General features: G+C 41.2%; 1 protein-coding gene across 1 annotated transcript in view; it reads left to right on the top strand.

Moving 5' to 3' along the window:
• The first annotated feature begins 10886 nt into the window (after positions 1–10886).
• anos1 (anosmin 1) overlaps positions 10887–16662 on the top strand; it is a 40793-nt gene continuing 35017 nt past the window's right edge. The window contains exon 1 of the mRNA XM_086266852.1: positions 10887–11152. Coding sequence (XP_086122978.1) covers positions 10961–11152 — 192 coding nt within the window. The 5' untranslated portion in view covers positions 10887–10960. The remainder of the gene's footprint in view (positions 11153–16662) is intronic.

Below are 16662 nucleotides of genomic sequence, written 5' to 3'. Positions count from 1 at the left end.
TGTCAATTTGTTAACACCTTATGGAAAATATACAGATACACGTGCTGTCTGGAACCTATGTGTGCCATTAACGCATAACTACTGTACACTTTGTATATTTGCGCACGTGTGGATTGAGCAGAGCGTGTATTAAATTTGACCCCCCTCCTCCCCCCATATAGATTAGGCGGGATAATTAATACCATTAAAACATGGCTCTCGAGCTTAAGTGCACTATGATATCTTGTTTCAGTTTAAGGACAGTGCGCTGAGACTACAGTGTAGCATGTTGTTGCCTATCTGGCCTCTCGGGGGCTCTTCCCATCCCCCCACACACCGCTATTTTTCGCCTGCCTGGTCACACAGCGGTTGATTAATTCTCCTTTCGCCTTGCTCAGTCATTCAGATTTGGAAAGTAAATAACAAGTTGACATCAGTGTGACACATTCCTTTGGTTACCGTATGTATATCAATACTTGCGCATCACATATTCCATACAAACGCTACAACTGCTCCAGCCTCAAACGAAATGGTGGTGTATTACGAGCTTTTAGTTGGTTGGCCTGCAAGCATACACGTGCACTTTGATATATTGAGAGATAGGTTAGAGAGAGAGGTTTGAAGGCCTCGTAATGCACAATAGTAGTGCAAAATAACCTTTTACATATACAACAGTGATAAAGAAAAATAATAAAATAAAATAAAAATAAGACTGGTGGTGTACAAAGATTTGGTGCAAATATCACTAATAAATATTATGTACACTATAACTCTAAGAAACAGCAATAAGAAGGTCTGATATTGAAATGCGTGTGGGGTTTTGGCAGGTGTGTTCACCTGTCACGAAGATGGAAGCTGTTGTACAGTTTCACATAGGCCAGTAGGAATGATATTCTGAAGTGTCCTTTATGGCAGCGAGGTTGAATAAGTCTGAGAGAGAATAAGCTCTGCTGCCTCTGTAGTATAGAATGGAGCGGGTGCAGTGGGTGGTCCATGACAGAGAGAGCAGTTTGCTGGCATCTCTGGCACTAATGCAAGCCCTCAGCAGATAACAGCAAAGTAAATGATCATACTATCACAGATTTCCATCATCAAACACGCCAACATGTTAAAGGATCTTAGCTTCCTCGCAAAGTAGATTCTGCATTCATATCATGTACTTTTGTTGTTTGTGCAGGAGAAAAAGGCCAACCCCCAGTAATACTTCATTTCTACCAATGTCCCTACAGATTAATCCAGCCAACATATTTTTACATATTCCATGTCTGAAGAAGCAGCTACTTTTGGCTGCTCCATTATTCACAAGGAGTCACCACAGCAGGTACCTCCGCATGTTTTATTTGGATGTTTTTACACCGGCTCCCCCTCCAAAGGACTTTGTATCTGCTCCCAGAATCGAACTGGCGATCACTGCACTGTGGAACCACTTACATATACAATGTCTAAAAAAGCTGTAATTACTGTGACAGATGTATGACTAAAACTAACATCCCAGCCTGGGACAATCAATCAGTCCAGAGAAGACAAGGCTATGTGTGGCATCAGCTACGCCTTTAGTGCTGTAAACCTTTCTGTGCTATACCAACACAACTTACACAATATATAAGATACCACTTATGAGCACGTCAGTTATCCATTTAATCAGGGTCATGGCTGAGGCTGCTTATTGTTTACAGACAATGTGTGCTACACATGAAAAGGTATATCCACAAATTCTTTACTTCTATACTGAAGAGACCAAAACCAACAACTAGTCTGTCTCAGTGTTTCTATCCTGTGTGTGCCTCAAGCCTTTTTCATTCCAGCTGTGAATACATGCTCTAAATGTAAATCCGTACAGTTTGTATGTCTGTGCATGTTTTGGTTATTATTTGATTACAAAGTTATTTTTGGACCTTAAAAACGATCTTGTGAGTATTTGTGGTCCCTGGAGGATCTATATGGGACTGACCTCAAATAAACTACACAACCCATGTTTATTGTAATGAAGGAACATGTCAGCCACTGTAATGGTTTGGCTCATTGATTTCCTATTGATTGACTAACAATAGAGGTCTGGAGGCTTAGAATGGGCTATATTTGGCTTGACTGCACAGACAGCACCAGTGGTACAAAATCATTAATGGTTTTGATGTTTTTTTATGGAATGTGGCAACAGCGAGACACATATGCAGAGTTCTGCCAGCTTTCCATTTCCTGCATGTAATATTTAACCTTTTGTCAAATGTCAGTGCACCTTATGGTTTTGACTACCACAAGAGATTGTTGTCATGGTGTTTTTTCCTGTGTACTCTTTTAGAACATGATTATCACAAGAAACAGAGACAGTTACATTTATTAATGCTCACTAGCTGTTACACTACAAAAAAAAAAGACAGTAATAATAAACACACACAGTTGCGGAGGATGTGTAAATGTCCATCTGATATGCATCTTGCTGTACCAACAGCTTCATCTGATTAGCTGATTAGTTATTTAGAGCATTACATATCTGATAAAAGCTCTCCTATCTGCCAAATAACAAAGTCATGGCCTTTAATACCAGTAAGTTTTTAGTAAGATTTCAGCGTGGAAAGGAGGAATGTTATTTCCAGAAACTGAAAAATTTGAAATTTGACCCATTTACACACTCAGCTTGGGTATATTGTATAGCAAAGGTCCGTGAGATGATGTGGTTACTTTAAGTACTGATATTATTGCTCTCTGAAAAGCCCTGCAAGGGGCACTGAAAATTATTTTCTGTGATGTGGTACGCTGTGGGAGTTGCAGTTTCGCTATGGGTGATTTGCAAGGTACAAAAGTCTCACACTGACTGAACAATATTTTATTATAGAAGTGAAGTGAAAGACTGGAACTTACATGTTTAAATTCAGCATTTCTACTTTAAAGTGGTGAGGCACAATGCAATTTCAAGTGTTTATCTGACCCTATAAGGATGCTTTGAATTTATGTCTCATAAGCAGTTCTGCAGTGTTTGCACCTAGTAATTCTTGAAGTCATGGCTATTGTCAGATTGAAAGTCAGATATACAAAATGAGTAAATAACGGTTAAACAGTTGTAGGCCTGCTTTCAGGGAAGTCTTATTGTTTGCCAAATGAATCATGAAACTCTACAAGCAAATCAATTCAACTTTATAACATACAAGCTGACATCGAGGTGAATCACCTCAGACAACTTTCCGAAAACAGCACTTGTGACTGGGCTTTAGTATTTGACAGTACAGTGTTTCAGCGTAATGTGGTGTAGCTCTATGGAGTTTGAAAGATGCACGCTAAGCAGTAAACTAAAAGCTTTGCTTTGTAGATAACTTTTCGGTTAAACATTGCACTACAGATTCTGTTTTACTGCATCTGATCCCACCACCTGGATTTGCCATCATTCAAGAATGAGACCTTACTCTTACATTCCTTCACTTAATACATCTACTCCACCTCGACCCTGTGGAACATTCCTCTTTCCCTCCCCCCCCACAAACAACTATCCCTTGGGATTTTGTGCCGATCCTTAAACCAATCTTGTCACACTCTGCTGCAAACTGCCTGAAGCTACAGTCTGATGAAGCTAGAAGGGCAATTTTCTCTGTAAATTGTGTAGAAATTCAGATGAATTTCTGTGCATATTGTAGCATGAAGGGATACAATGCCTCCATATTTATTTATTTTTTTTGCATCTTACTTATGTAGCCAAATCCTCCCTTACCCTCTCTAATTGTTTAGTTGTCTATCTCTTCCAACGTATGTGATTTCATTGTTTATTTCTTATACAAAAATACTATTAAAAATATAAGACTCCTGTCATAAAAAAAGTTCAGTCTATTAAATTTTTAAACCACTGGAGCTGCTTTTGACAAGCGCATCTTAGTACTTAAAACTGTTGCCTTGTGTACGTGTTCTCCTCTGCACAAATGGTCAAACACACTTCTCAGTAGCTTCGCTGCCTTTTGCCCCTTGCACCTCTTTTACATGGTTTACGGTAGGAGCGTTTCCTGCCATAGAGCTGGGGCTGACCTCCTAACAAAGAACAGGTTCAATCTGCCTCCCCTCCCCCAACGCAGGAAGCTGATGAGGGTCACATGACCTTTCTAGACAGCACTGAGGAGCAATGGTAATATGTAAGGGTGGGGGAAGGGAGCAGCTAGTCACACCAGTCTTGTGTTGTTATTAGGCTGGAGAAGTGTGGGGAAAGCCTAGTCAGTTGCAGGGGAATATCCAGTCGAGTATCTATTTCTCATCGTGCTCTGGTGTCTATTTACATACTGGATTTAGTTCCCTAAACCCTCCTGCTTTATTCACACTATAAAAGGAACACGAGCATTGGACCCAGTCTGGAAGAAAGGGCTCCCTTATTTATGATTTTTGTGTCTATATGTTGATGAATAGACAAACGTACAAGCTTGGGAAATTCAATAGTGGCAAAACAAAAGAAAACAAACAACAACAAAAAACCTTGTGTATGTGAATACACTGTAATACACCTCCTCCACTGTCTCCCTCCCCTCCCCCAACCATCCACACCAGCTAGAGAGAAGGCTTTTTGTGGTGCACTGTTATGTCATAACCTACAGACCTATTTTTCAGACAAAGCAAAACAGACTGCGGGAACAAACATCTCTATTTGCAGCTGAAACACTTTGGTTTCCCTTAAGAAAAACAGATGTAACAGTTGACAGAGCGGCGCTCCGATCAGCCATTCCGTTTGAGATCTGCTCCAAACACGCTGCTTAAATATGCCACTTGCTCACTCAGCCGTCATCATTTTCACAAGAAAAACTGACTGTTTAAAAAAGAAAAATATTTGTGTTACTTTGGGAAGCCACATTCCTACACTCCTCAAAAATGAATTCAGGGAGGGGGGAGGCAGAGAAGGCGGGAAAGCAGACAGATATCAGAGATTCATGGATCGAGGATAAAGGTCAAGGGTTGCTGACCTGCGACCAACAGACTTGCCTTGCCTTTCCTCCCCCTCTAGCACAATAGCAGTCAATGGCTTTACAACGTTTTGTTCTTACAGTGGCATTTAAGCCTTTTTAAAAGAAATTCCCCCTTAAGCTCCTCAGACCATAATGGTTATGTTGTACCTTAGTTTCAATCTAGTTTTACATTTTAGACATATTAAAGTCTACATTTTAATAAAACTCGTACAAATTAAAAATATATATTTTACATTACATAACAATTATACAGTCACAGACACAAGACTCAACTACAGTCTTAAGTCTAAGACTTAGAATTAAGAGAACCATTTGTTCTCTTAACTGCCATTGCAGCAATTTGTGCGTTCTATGTTCACAGGATATACCAGCCTCCTTACCTTCTTTAAGGCCACTGATGAGATGACCAGACATAATGAACACAGCATCCTTAAGGTATAAATATTCTTGTAAATATGTCCCCAATATACACAGTTTGATATCAAAACACAGCTTAATAATTTATAGCAATTTTATGGGGGGCACTGGCTATTGGTCATGGACCCTTTGGGGTCCTGAGACCTCCATTTGAGAACCAATGAGCTGTACTACTTTTTTGTGTTTGTTATGTTAACCGACTAAAAATGTCAATAGCTAAAATATAATGTTATGTTATTTGATTAGCCATGCTTTTTCTTGTTTTATTTATCCCCTCCTGCTTTTTATCATTACTATTTAAGTTAGTCTAAATAAAATCTATGGAAACCAGGCTAGAAAGCCCAGCATATATCTGAACTCTTGCCAGGAGGTTCTCAGATGAGCTGTGTCTATCTATTCACTGTATTGTTAGCTTAGAAGCTTGTGGATGGGGATGTCTGATGTGTAGTGTTTTGCTGGTTTCAGCCTCTTGCTTTGTCATGGCAACATAATGGCGTGTAATGAGCTACCACTCGCTTAGACACCCAATACAGCATTGTGACTTGTCATGCTACATAATTACTCTTCTGACCCACGGATTTCAGAGATGATGGCTGTTGCAGTTGTCTGCAGTTGCTGTCGCCTCTTGTGATGATCTGCGCGAGACGAAGAGCAATTTAAAGAGTGATTGAATTGTATTTCAGACAGGAAAGGGTTTCACCCGTCACAATAAAAGTCATTCATGTGAAGCTGATATGCAAAATCATAACTGAGTGCATCCCTAGCACCTCTCTACCAAATTAGGTTATAAAACTTTGATAAATCCTGTAGCATTTTGCGATAGTTAGGTACATAAAAAAAAGCATTTCAACATTTTAGCGCGTGTGCATACATGCATGTGTGACACAGACACAGAAAGATTACATTGAGTTTTGAAAATGTGTTCTATTTTTCATCATATCTGATAATTGTTTGCCTCAGACAAGAGAACAAAATCCCCCCTGATAAATTCTCCATTGTTGGATATTAAGGCAGGATCATCTCCTGGAAAATATTGTGAGAAAAAGATAGATAGAGAGAGAAAGAGGTTGGGCGGGGGAGTGGGTAAGAGAGAGAGGTCTCAAAGGCTTGTCTAGACCTCAAAACTTGCCTGTGGTAACATTGCCATCTAGTGGTACCAAAAAACCCTCCCACAAATTACAGATATTGAGATGTCCCTGTTTGGTTAACATGGGTTAAACACACAGGTTTCCTGAATGTGTCCTCCTTATGTCCTCTTAGTCTATTTATTGTATCCAGTCTGAAAATAAACACCACCCTATGTGGTTATTATCATCCAACCTGCTAACAGCCGCAGAGGGATGGTCAGCTGTCAGTCAACCATCACCGTCTAAACTGAGACCAAAATGTAACTTCAGCTCTGAGTGGGTGGTTTATATGTGAATAACAGTTTTTGCTGGACTATCACCCCCTAGTGATTGCACAATGCTGCATTGTTTTGGGATGTGGCGAAAGAAGGAAAATATATCATGTGGACTTGTGTTCAGAAGTCCTGCACGCCAAGCTGGTTTTTCCAACCTCATATACAAGACAAATATTTTCACTGGGAATGTTAGAAAGTCTTGTGAACGCACCAATGAATAGACTCGATATTATGAACAGACAAAAGGGTGGCTGTAAGGCCAATGGGTGTATTTGTTTTTATCAATGAGACGGACTATATTTATTACTTTAAAAACATAACCATTTACTCGTGATTCACCAGAAAGAATGTCTTTGTGCATGTGTATCATGGGGAGATACTCGGGGCCAGAGACAATGCATAGATTTCACGTCCAAATTGTGAATCAATATTCGCCCCCTTTTTTTAATCTGCAAGAAGAAAACATGACATGACCTCTTTTGCATGTCATATCAGTATTTGGTGAATAAGAAATTGAATAATTCACATTCCTTTAATGCTGGGTAACCAGCTGCAGTTATCACAAGTAATATGACAGATCCTGAATTAATATACAGTGTGATAGTGATATTGTGCTGTGCTAACATCTTATTTGGCTTGTTACAATTAAATTAGAAAGGTGAATGTTTTTCTCTCCCCTGCTGCTTCTAGATTTATGATTTCTTTGCCTAACTTTGTAATGAAAGATCTTTTTTAATCAAAGGCTGGGTGAGTCTTACAGATAATAGCTCTTGCACTGATGTCATTGTTGTAGCTTGCTCTTACAGATAGCCAATGTCTTTTTGATGAAATGTAGCAGCTGGTTTCCCTGGAGACTCGCTATCAGTTAGAAATTTGATTTATATTCATTTAAAGCAGATTAATCAGAAATCATATTAATTGGGGAACAAATGCAGACTCAGTATCAGCTAATATTACATAATCAAAGTCCTCTATTATTCTATCTATTATGTCTCATACGCTCATTTATTCCATGTGCCCTTTTTAACATACATTGCAATACATTGAGCATTCCCCTGATTAACAATGCTTTTAGATGATCAAGGACAATTTACTGTTTAATCACAAGTACCCAGGCAACACTGATTCAAATGCCCGCCGACATCTACAGCATTACTCCACTTCCATGTTCACATGCTCCCTTAAGCTTAACTAATCTCCATCTCTTTTGTTTGCTAGTGATCACAACAAAAGCCGGTGGTCCCCTCTGATCCGAGTGCCTCCCCACCACCACCATCAAAAGCGTGAACCCTGAGTCCACCTGCCCCTTTACTCATCAAAGATAGGCAAGTGTTTGATCGCCGTGCACCTTCTTTGTCAGTGAGTTTGCAGGCTGAAAACTGACACTGGTGTGTTGTCTTCTGAGATGTTTTTGTGAGCTCATGTTACAGAAACCCTTTTTTTCCCCCTCTTTGCTTCGAGACTGCACCCGGTCCCTCGCCACACCGGCATATCCAGTCATCTCTCAGAACAATGACTTAAAAAGAGAGCAAAAAGGCTACATTGTTACCAAGGGTGTTCTTGAACAAAAGGCCCCACTGTAAAGAGAGAAGTCATTTTATATAATAATTCTATGTGAAGGTGAGGTTATTGATTGGCTGTTCAGCACATAATGTTGATGTTATTGAGAGAAAGGACACAATGACCCTTGAGGGTAGAGTACAAAGATGAGAGGACTCTTTTATTAAAGGCAGTGTTAGGGTTGATGAAATGCTATTTACTTTAAGTTTTATCCTCTAAGCCAAGCATGACCTCATTAAGACTATGAGCCCTGAGTGTTATGTTGTATATGACTCATGAACAATTATATACCTTGAAGTCTATTTGCGGAGGTAAGCACATGTTGCTAGTGGAGACCCATTGTAAACATGGGTGTGTAAAACAATTGTGTGATATGTGTCAGAGATAAAATCCAGTCAGACAACCATGGCCTCTTTTAGATAGCTTTATGGTCTTAGTATGCAATTAGAAGAGGCTTTTCCCAGTCAATGAAAGCAGTGAGTTGGAGGAAGATGTGTCCCACAGGCTGCAGGAGACATCAGGACCGCACACAGACAGTGTGTTTCCTTCACCGCTCACTATAAACTCCCCCCCCAATTCATCACACATGGCTGTAATAAGCCAACAAATTAAGCCATTATACTGTTTTTAAGGTACACAGACATCCGCGTTTAAATGTTTTAAGAGTAGCAAGGGATATCTCACCCCAAGTTCCATTGTATGTCTGAGACCACCAGGGAAATGAATGCACATCCATCTTATCATTAGAGAACTGTGGGATGATTTTTATGATTACAAAGACATATTTTTAGCATGACAGGCCAGAGCACTCGATGCTGCAGCCTGCTTACTCTCACTGAACAGATTGTTGACTTTTTATCATTGTCAAGGGACCTTTTTTTGAATGGGAAGAGATATTTTTTTCTTTACTGTGTTTTCATGATCCCCATCACTGCTCTATGTGCAGTGCCTGCTATTTAAGATGTGTAAATATGGGCATATTACTTTTTCAGTGGCGAAACGGGTCAAACTATTTGGCATGTATAACTGGCCCAAAGCAAGACAGTGATTTAAGCCAAAACTAATGATGGTGTGCGAGTGCGTGTTCACTCCCACTCTGCATACAGTTTAAGAGCAACAGCTATAAAAGTTCATTATGCTGTTGCTGTAATGGGGTTCAGGAAAGTACTCCAGGAGCTGACAAAAGCTGGAGTGTCTTGTAAACCCTTGAGGGAACTTTCTAATTAAATACTCACTCCTTAACTTCAATAAATAGCAAAGATTTCAAGCTTTTCCTACATGTCATACTTTCTCCATACCTGGGGCGAAGAAATGATGCCAGAAGTCGGGAGTCCATATTGAGGAATTTAGTCAGGATGGTTTTAATAGTTTTCCATGTAGAATTGTTTTTCCAAGCTACTGTGAAGCATGTAGGTGAGAGCTGGAGGGGTATGGGCTTCCCTGGGATGTTGGCAAGCGTGTCCAAGCCCATATGTGGTGGTTTAATACAGAAGACCATCTATGAAACAGTCAGATGAGTTGTATCATCAGTAAGTTTAACTCTTCTACATAATGTAGCGTAAACAGATTTATATGTGCACACGAGCTGATATGCTGCCAAAAAGGATTTCATAAATGAATTTATAATGGCAATCCAGACCTGGGGTTGGATGGATGAATGGATGGATTGTTTGTATGGATGGATGGACAGATTGTTTACTTGTCACCGAGAGCTTCCAGGCAAGAGGAAAAGACCACAGAGAAGATTCATTGATGTGGTAAAGAAGGATTTGCAGAGGGTTTAGTGCAACGGAGGAGGACGCGAGGGACAGGTTGAGATGGAGGCAGATGATCCGCTGTGGCGACCCCTAAAAGGAGCAGCCAAAAGAAGAAGACCGAGTATATCTTGTAGCCTTTTTAAAGTTGATGTCAAATGAGGTTATCTCTAAGACTGCTAAATTAAAACAGAAACCCTGCATTTCAAACTGGAGCTTTAAAGACTTGGATGTCTAATGAACATTCAATGATTCTGGGAGATTAAGTCAAGATATCCTGGCCTCAAGCTTGAGTCTTGATCATTTTCCTTTTAATATGTCTCTTATCCAGTGTAGCGATAGATCTAAAACCGCTTAAATACTTTAATTAATTGTGTTTGGCTTTAAAACTTGTAGATTTGTTCTTATTATACAAAAAATATAATCAGATCAGCTGTCGTACACTTCGACTACTGGTCAGAACTACAGATAGAATATAGATCTGTCATAGACTAGGAATCCAAAGCTATGTCCAGTACAAAAATACTTAGGTAGATGGAAGGCGGTGGATTATGCTGATTAAATAGACAACAGTTTCCATAACATCTCTTGTCTGTTGTTTATTTATTGATTGCTCTGCCCATTCCAAGTTTTGATTGCAGAGTATGACTTCTACTCAAGCCCTTCCTCCTCCTTTGCAGGCCTGCTCCCTAAAACAAACAGCCTTTGCTTTGGACAGAGTGAAGGACTATGCAGCAGTCTACCTGTTTTAACGCTCCTCGTGCCTGTCAGTCACCGCGGGATCCTCCAATAGCAGGGCTCGTGAGCCGTTGACTCCTCCCCAGTGTATAATTGAAGTTTCCTTAGTTTCTTCGCCGGAGCCTGCACGCAGTGTTGTCCGATCCGCGGAGGGGATTAAATGCAGAGCAGCAGGGACAATGTTTTCCAGGAGCCTGAACGTGTGTGTGACCCTGTGTTTGTGGATTACGGCGCTAACGAGCCCGGGGAGTGTGTCTGCGAGGAAGCAGGACGACTCTTTCTTCACTGCCAGTATTTATCGAGCAAGATGCGCCTCGAGATGCCTCAGTCTGCACATCACTCGCATCTCTGCGTTTTTCAAGCACTCCCAGGTATGAGCATGTGTTCACGGGAACTCCTGACAATATGCGGGGAATCAGAAGCGAATGCGATGCCGTGCCGCTGCATGAATGGGAAGATGTGCCGGTCGATGATTTCCACACAGCCTAAGTCAAACCTGTTTATCCTGAGCCCATTGTGAGAAGGCTGGAGCAGGTCACTAATGAAGCCCGTGTAGTTCATTAGTTTGGTGCTCTGTTAGGAACAATCACTGTCACCAAACAACCCTGTCACAAATTTGGAGATTGAGCTTCACATTAATTATGACAGCTTTGTTTCCTTACAAAGTTGCTATATACAGAGTGTGGCTGTCTGTGTGTATGTGTGTGAACGTGTGGAGTGGGAGGCTTTAAGCTATATCAAGCCTAATTAACCCATCTCAGTGTTTTGAGACAGAGACATTATGAATGCCTCTCAGTTGAGCCAGCTTCCATTCATTACTTGCTAATTACTGGAAAATGAGATACCTCTCACTCATTTGAAATGTACTTGCTGCTGTTTCTTTATGTAGTGGGTAACTTTTCTCTTACCTTGCGTTTGGAGACTTTTGACATTGATTGTCCCACCAGCAAGCGTGCTGTGACCCCGAGAGCGTTTGAAGCTCCTATATAAAATAGATGTATGCTTTGGATGATTTGGCATGTGGTGTCAGAAGTTGTTTTTCACCCTCCACCGGACACACTGTTCTCTCCCAGGACTCCAGAGAAAAGAGCTGGTCACTGATCCCTCTCCCCTCTGCTCCTTTTCACCAGCTATCTGTCTGCTGACGGCCTTTATATTCACTTCATTTGCATTTGCAAGGCATGTCTTTCTCAAGGTGCATTAATGAATCCCTGATTGTCAGGAAACATTCTGGGGCGAGGTAAATTTGTAATTAGGTCTAATGACTCAGCAAAGCCCATTGCTTTATTTCTTTGGTACCAATTACTTTTACACTGAAAGCACTTATTGATTTGGTGTAGTAATGCAGGTCCGTGGGACACAGACCTTCTGCAGTTAATTCAAAGGAATTGTATTAAGGGACAACAAGGCTGATGGATGAAGTGTCTTTATTCCAATGAAAAATCCCACGCGGATGGAAAGTAGGAGACCCAGTTTGTATTTCTTAAAGTGCAACTTGGCAAATAGTGTCAGGGATTAATTTAGAGAATATACAGTGTGTTGCAGCCCTAGGTTGCAAAGTTGGGGGGATTAAATTAGTGACCAGCCAGGAGGCCAAATAACTGATGGAGTCTCACCTCTAATGAACAGCTAACAGTCAGTATAATTGACTGCAGAGCCTCAGAGTCTGGGGTGCTCTTCAGTGAGGGGAAGATGAGAGGAAGGTGTTTGTCTAAAGAGAGGGCCGTTTTGTGGTTGGTGATAAGCAAGGGTGCTGGAGCAAGCTTGTGGGTCTAAGAATAGACGGCAATTGTTGATAATTTGCACGAACTGTCTTATGCACTGTTTTCTCAACAGTCCTTTTATGTGAGGATGGGGGGTCTGGTCAGCTGCAAAAACATGCCCTGCCAATCCCCATCCCCCACCCCCAACCTCTACCCTCCTGGCCCTGCCAATAAATGCCAGCATCACACCTCATAGGCATGCAGAGGATATATACATCGGGCTACCAAGTGCTGCTCCAAGGAGGTCACCTTCCTGCTAAATGCTGGTGCCCAATTGTGCTAAATGTGATAAGCTCTAATGTAATGTTGCCACAACAGTGGGGCATGCTCAGTCAGCACAACCCACAGGTGGATCTGCTTCCTCTGCCAGATCTTATTACAGCAACGGCAGCTTGGAGCTCCACTCCAAGGATCGACACGACAGACCTATTAATTCATCTCGGACATCCTTCAGGGGTCATTTAATACTCAGTGGGGAAAACCAAGACATGCAAGCCTTTCCATTTTAATGGAAATGAAAGACCTTGGCTGCATGTCAAACGTTTGCCTCCTGTTTCTTAATATTTTACTGTGTCTTCTCAATATCTGGTAATCTATATGGGCTGCTTATTTTGGTTAAGGTACAAGATACAAATTTTCCTCTTAAAACATTTTGCAGCTGGAATTTAAGACTGGAATGATACTTGGAGAATTTAGATGTTATTACAGATGTTATGAACACCCACGCGTCTTTCCTTTCTTTATGTGGCTGAATCAGAATGCAAATCAGAGACTTTGTTTTAATTGCCCCAGTTCTGAATTAGTGTGAAATGGAAACAAGCATAGAGTTGCTGAGTTAGGAAACCCATGGGTTGTCAGATTTATAGCATCACTAGATTTATTGATGCAATAGTATTTCCAAATAGAGATTTATCGGCATTTTACTCCACTTTTGGGGAACTTGTCACCCTAGTACAATAGACAGAGGGGAACACCCAACCATAAATATTAGCCTCGGACACTTTAAAATATTAAGAGCGAGCTGGGAGCCCCGTGCAATAATGTATTCTGAAAGCATCAGCCTTGTAGTGGATTATTTATGTGGGGACCTGTGAAGCCAAAAACAAGGTGTGTCCATGAGGTCTTGTTATTACATTCGGAGCAATAAAAATCTAACATCTTAAATTCAGTCATTCATCGCTTGTGTGCTGCATAGTAAAGTCTAAGCATCTTGCCTGAGAGGTTTGTGTTTTAAGTGAAGGCAAGAAAAAACATTGGCGAGTGGTTTTTCCATGTCCCCTTGTTTTCGCCTTTGATATTAAATAACCTGCGGTGGAATCAAACCTCAGCCAGTGCTCGTCTCATGTGTGGAGTTTTTCATTAGTGAAGACAGCGGATGAATAAGGGGTCTATGTAGCTTGGCCTCACCTCTCTCCATAAATGCTTTTAAACCATGACAGTCATGTCTGTAAATCTCAGCCCAGAGTGCTGCTACACCCTGAGCTACCTCATTTGACAAATAAGCCTCATTCCTAAGTGGAGACAACTTTACACTAGTGTTGCTTTACCTTTCTGAAACACCCTTTAATGTTAACACTGAACACACACTGAACGCATTAGCTCACTTTCAGAGTGTCTGACAAATTATTCATATAATGTGAATAATTAATGGGCAGAATGACCACAGCCCTCACACCCACTCGAGTCGAAGCCTAAATCTCAGGCTCCTATATTTTGCTGCTGCGTATGTTCCCTTAAGGAGAAGTTATTTTGGTGATGCTTGACGACTCCTGAGATGTCAAAGGACACAGAGAGAGATCGTGGTCTGTCCTTTGAAGTCCAGTCTCCAGTTGAGATGGCTTGAAAAGTACGGGGACCTGTAGACCAGCTGGATTAAATGCAATTTGAAAATGTGATTAGTGGGAACCGCAATGCTTTTAATCCAAATCAGACGCCCATAGGAGACAAAGATTTCCAGTTTCAAAAGCTGGATTGGACTTATCAAAGATCAAAAGGCCTTTGTACATGTTCGTCTCAGTTTGTCTAGACAATGCAACACGCCCTTGCCCACCTGCTTTAATTCTCAACTGACAATGCCCATAGTGTATCTTTGTGATAAATACCCTGTTTACATGCCTCATCTAGTCACTCCGCTGTCATCAACAAAGCATGGTTCACCTTCGTGCGTTTGTGCGCCACTGTCTGGTCTTCTCACACAGGAGAATATCTGGAAAGAATTCATTCACTTGAGTCCTTGACAGTCCTCAGGACTGCATAATGTTCAGACTGCAGAGGAATGTCATGGTGAGTCAGAGGGATGAAGTCCTGACCTATAATTATTCCCCCGTTGGTCCCTGAAATGGTGGGGTCAGGCCTGGACAGCTGGGGCAACATCCTGCTGAGCCTCTCTGCTACGGGGATGCTGTCACAAAGCAAAATTAGCTCCTATGTGGATCTGGCTCTGTCTCCATTGATGGATGGGTAAAGAAAGGTGTCAAAAACAGGATTGATGATTTAGGACATGGCCTTGAGTTGTGACAAACTGTATAAATTATCTGGAGGCATTGCCTGCCAGTGTAAATGTCAAAAGTTTTATTGATGTGGTGACACTGACGGGGTTTGTTTGCTGGGATTGATGTTTAAAAACCACGTCAAAGTCTTCAGAAAACCTGCTGGTGCACACTAAATTTGAGCCAATTAACTCCCATTTTTTTACTTCACATGGTAACAAAATTAAACTATTCCAAGTGTCCTTAGTACTTTTTCATCCTTATCTGAATAGTTTTTTTTCAAGAGATTCTCTGAAGACATGACTGTCCAATCATGGCCTCCTTTGAAGCCTTTTCAACCATTATCCTTGACACAAAAAGCAAAGCACCTACTGGTACTGGATGTCAAATTAAAGCCTTTAATGATAAGTTCTCAATGTCTCATGGGAAATTTCTTCTGGATTACATTGTGAGAAAATGCTTTGAACTTGACATTGAACTTAAGCAGACCTTTTGCCTGCAGACCCCTAAAGTTTGGCTTTATCTAACCGCTTCATTTCTTCCACAGGGATGCAAAGGGAACATCCAAAACTCAAGGCCAGATTTAAGTCAGTGACTACACATTCCAGAAATGTAACTCTATAAACAGAGTCTCCACTGAGAATACTCTCACGATAATCTGTCATTGATCTTAAGTCTAGGAAATAATCAATGGTCAGATGATTATTTATAATGTCACAGGTGATTAAGCCAACTGATGTTGCAGTTCCCGTGTGTGCTACACAACTTTACAGCTTCTTCGAGTTGAGCTGTAAGGGAGTTACGGTTACGAACCAACCAAAAACGTAAATCCAGATGAATACGTCATTTGCATCTGCTGAATGTGGAAATGTATGAAACATTGTCATGTCAGTTTATAAGGCGAGGACATGTCAATGTTGCTTTGCAAGTGTGCAGAAAATCAGCTGTTGCTGATCTGTCTTTCGCCATAATCACCAGGTCATTTATGCTAAAGCTCGAGCCTTCCTCTTGGTATCCAACCAAAATAATGTTCGCAGAGAAAAACAGCATAATTCCCAGTCCTTGTGGAATAAGGGAAATGGCTTGAAAAAGTCATTTACCTCCACTAGTCCTCCACTTGATAGTCCTCTGCATTCACACATCGAAGCTTTACAAAAACACGGCTCTATTAGGACCAAATGTTTACCTTGTCGGAGTGCCGAAGGTGGCACTTCGACCGCAATTAGAGCAAATTGGCTATATCTGCGGTCTGTGCAGGAGTGCTGACATTAGTTCCTCCTTCCGTGACCTCTGAGATGTCTGTTGAGAGATCAAACAAATTCACAGAAAAGCTGGGGTCACCATGCTCTGCTGAAACTGACCAGAGGTTTGCCCTCACCTTAGTGTGGTGACCCTGCTTTCCTGCTTGGGCTGCATGCACTCAGCACACAAAGCTGACTCGCAGTCAGCCTTTCAGATTTCTGTGCTGTTAACATTATTGTTAATCAAAAAGGCCTTGGCCACCGCGGACGTATATTGTGAGAGGGAGAAGAAAGGGTCAAAGTTGCACATTGACTTGATGAATTGGTTATTATAAATGTTCTTTCAGCAGTATGTCTGATGACTGATGATGTTTTTCCTTCTTTTCAA

Source organism: Aulonocara sp. 'chitande type north' Nkhata Bay, linkage group LG16 (assembly GCF_057382095.1).
Source record: "Aulonocara sp. 'chitande type north' Nkhata Bay isolate Kocher_YH1m ecotype deep benthic linkage group LG16, A_spYH_male_GT1.1, whole genome shotgun sequence".
Classification (NCBI taxonomy): Eukaryota; Metazoa; Chordata; class Actinopteri; order Cichliformes; family Cichlidae; genus Aulonocara; species Aulonocara sp. 'chitande type north' Nkhata Bay.
The sequence above is the reverse complement of the archived record's forward strand: the minus strand, read 5'-3'. Positions and strand labels throughout refer to the sequence as shown.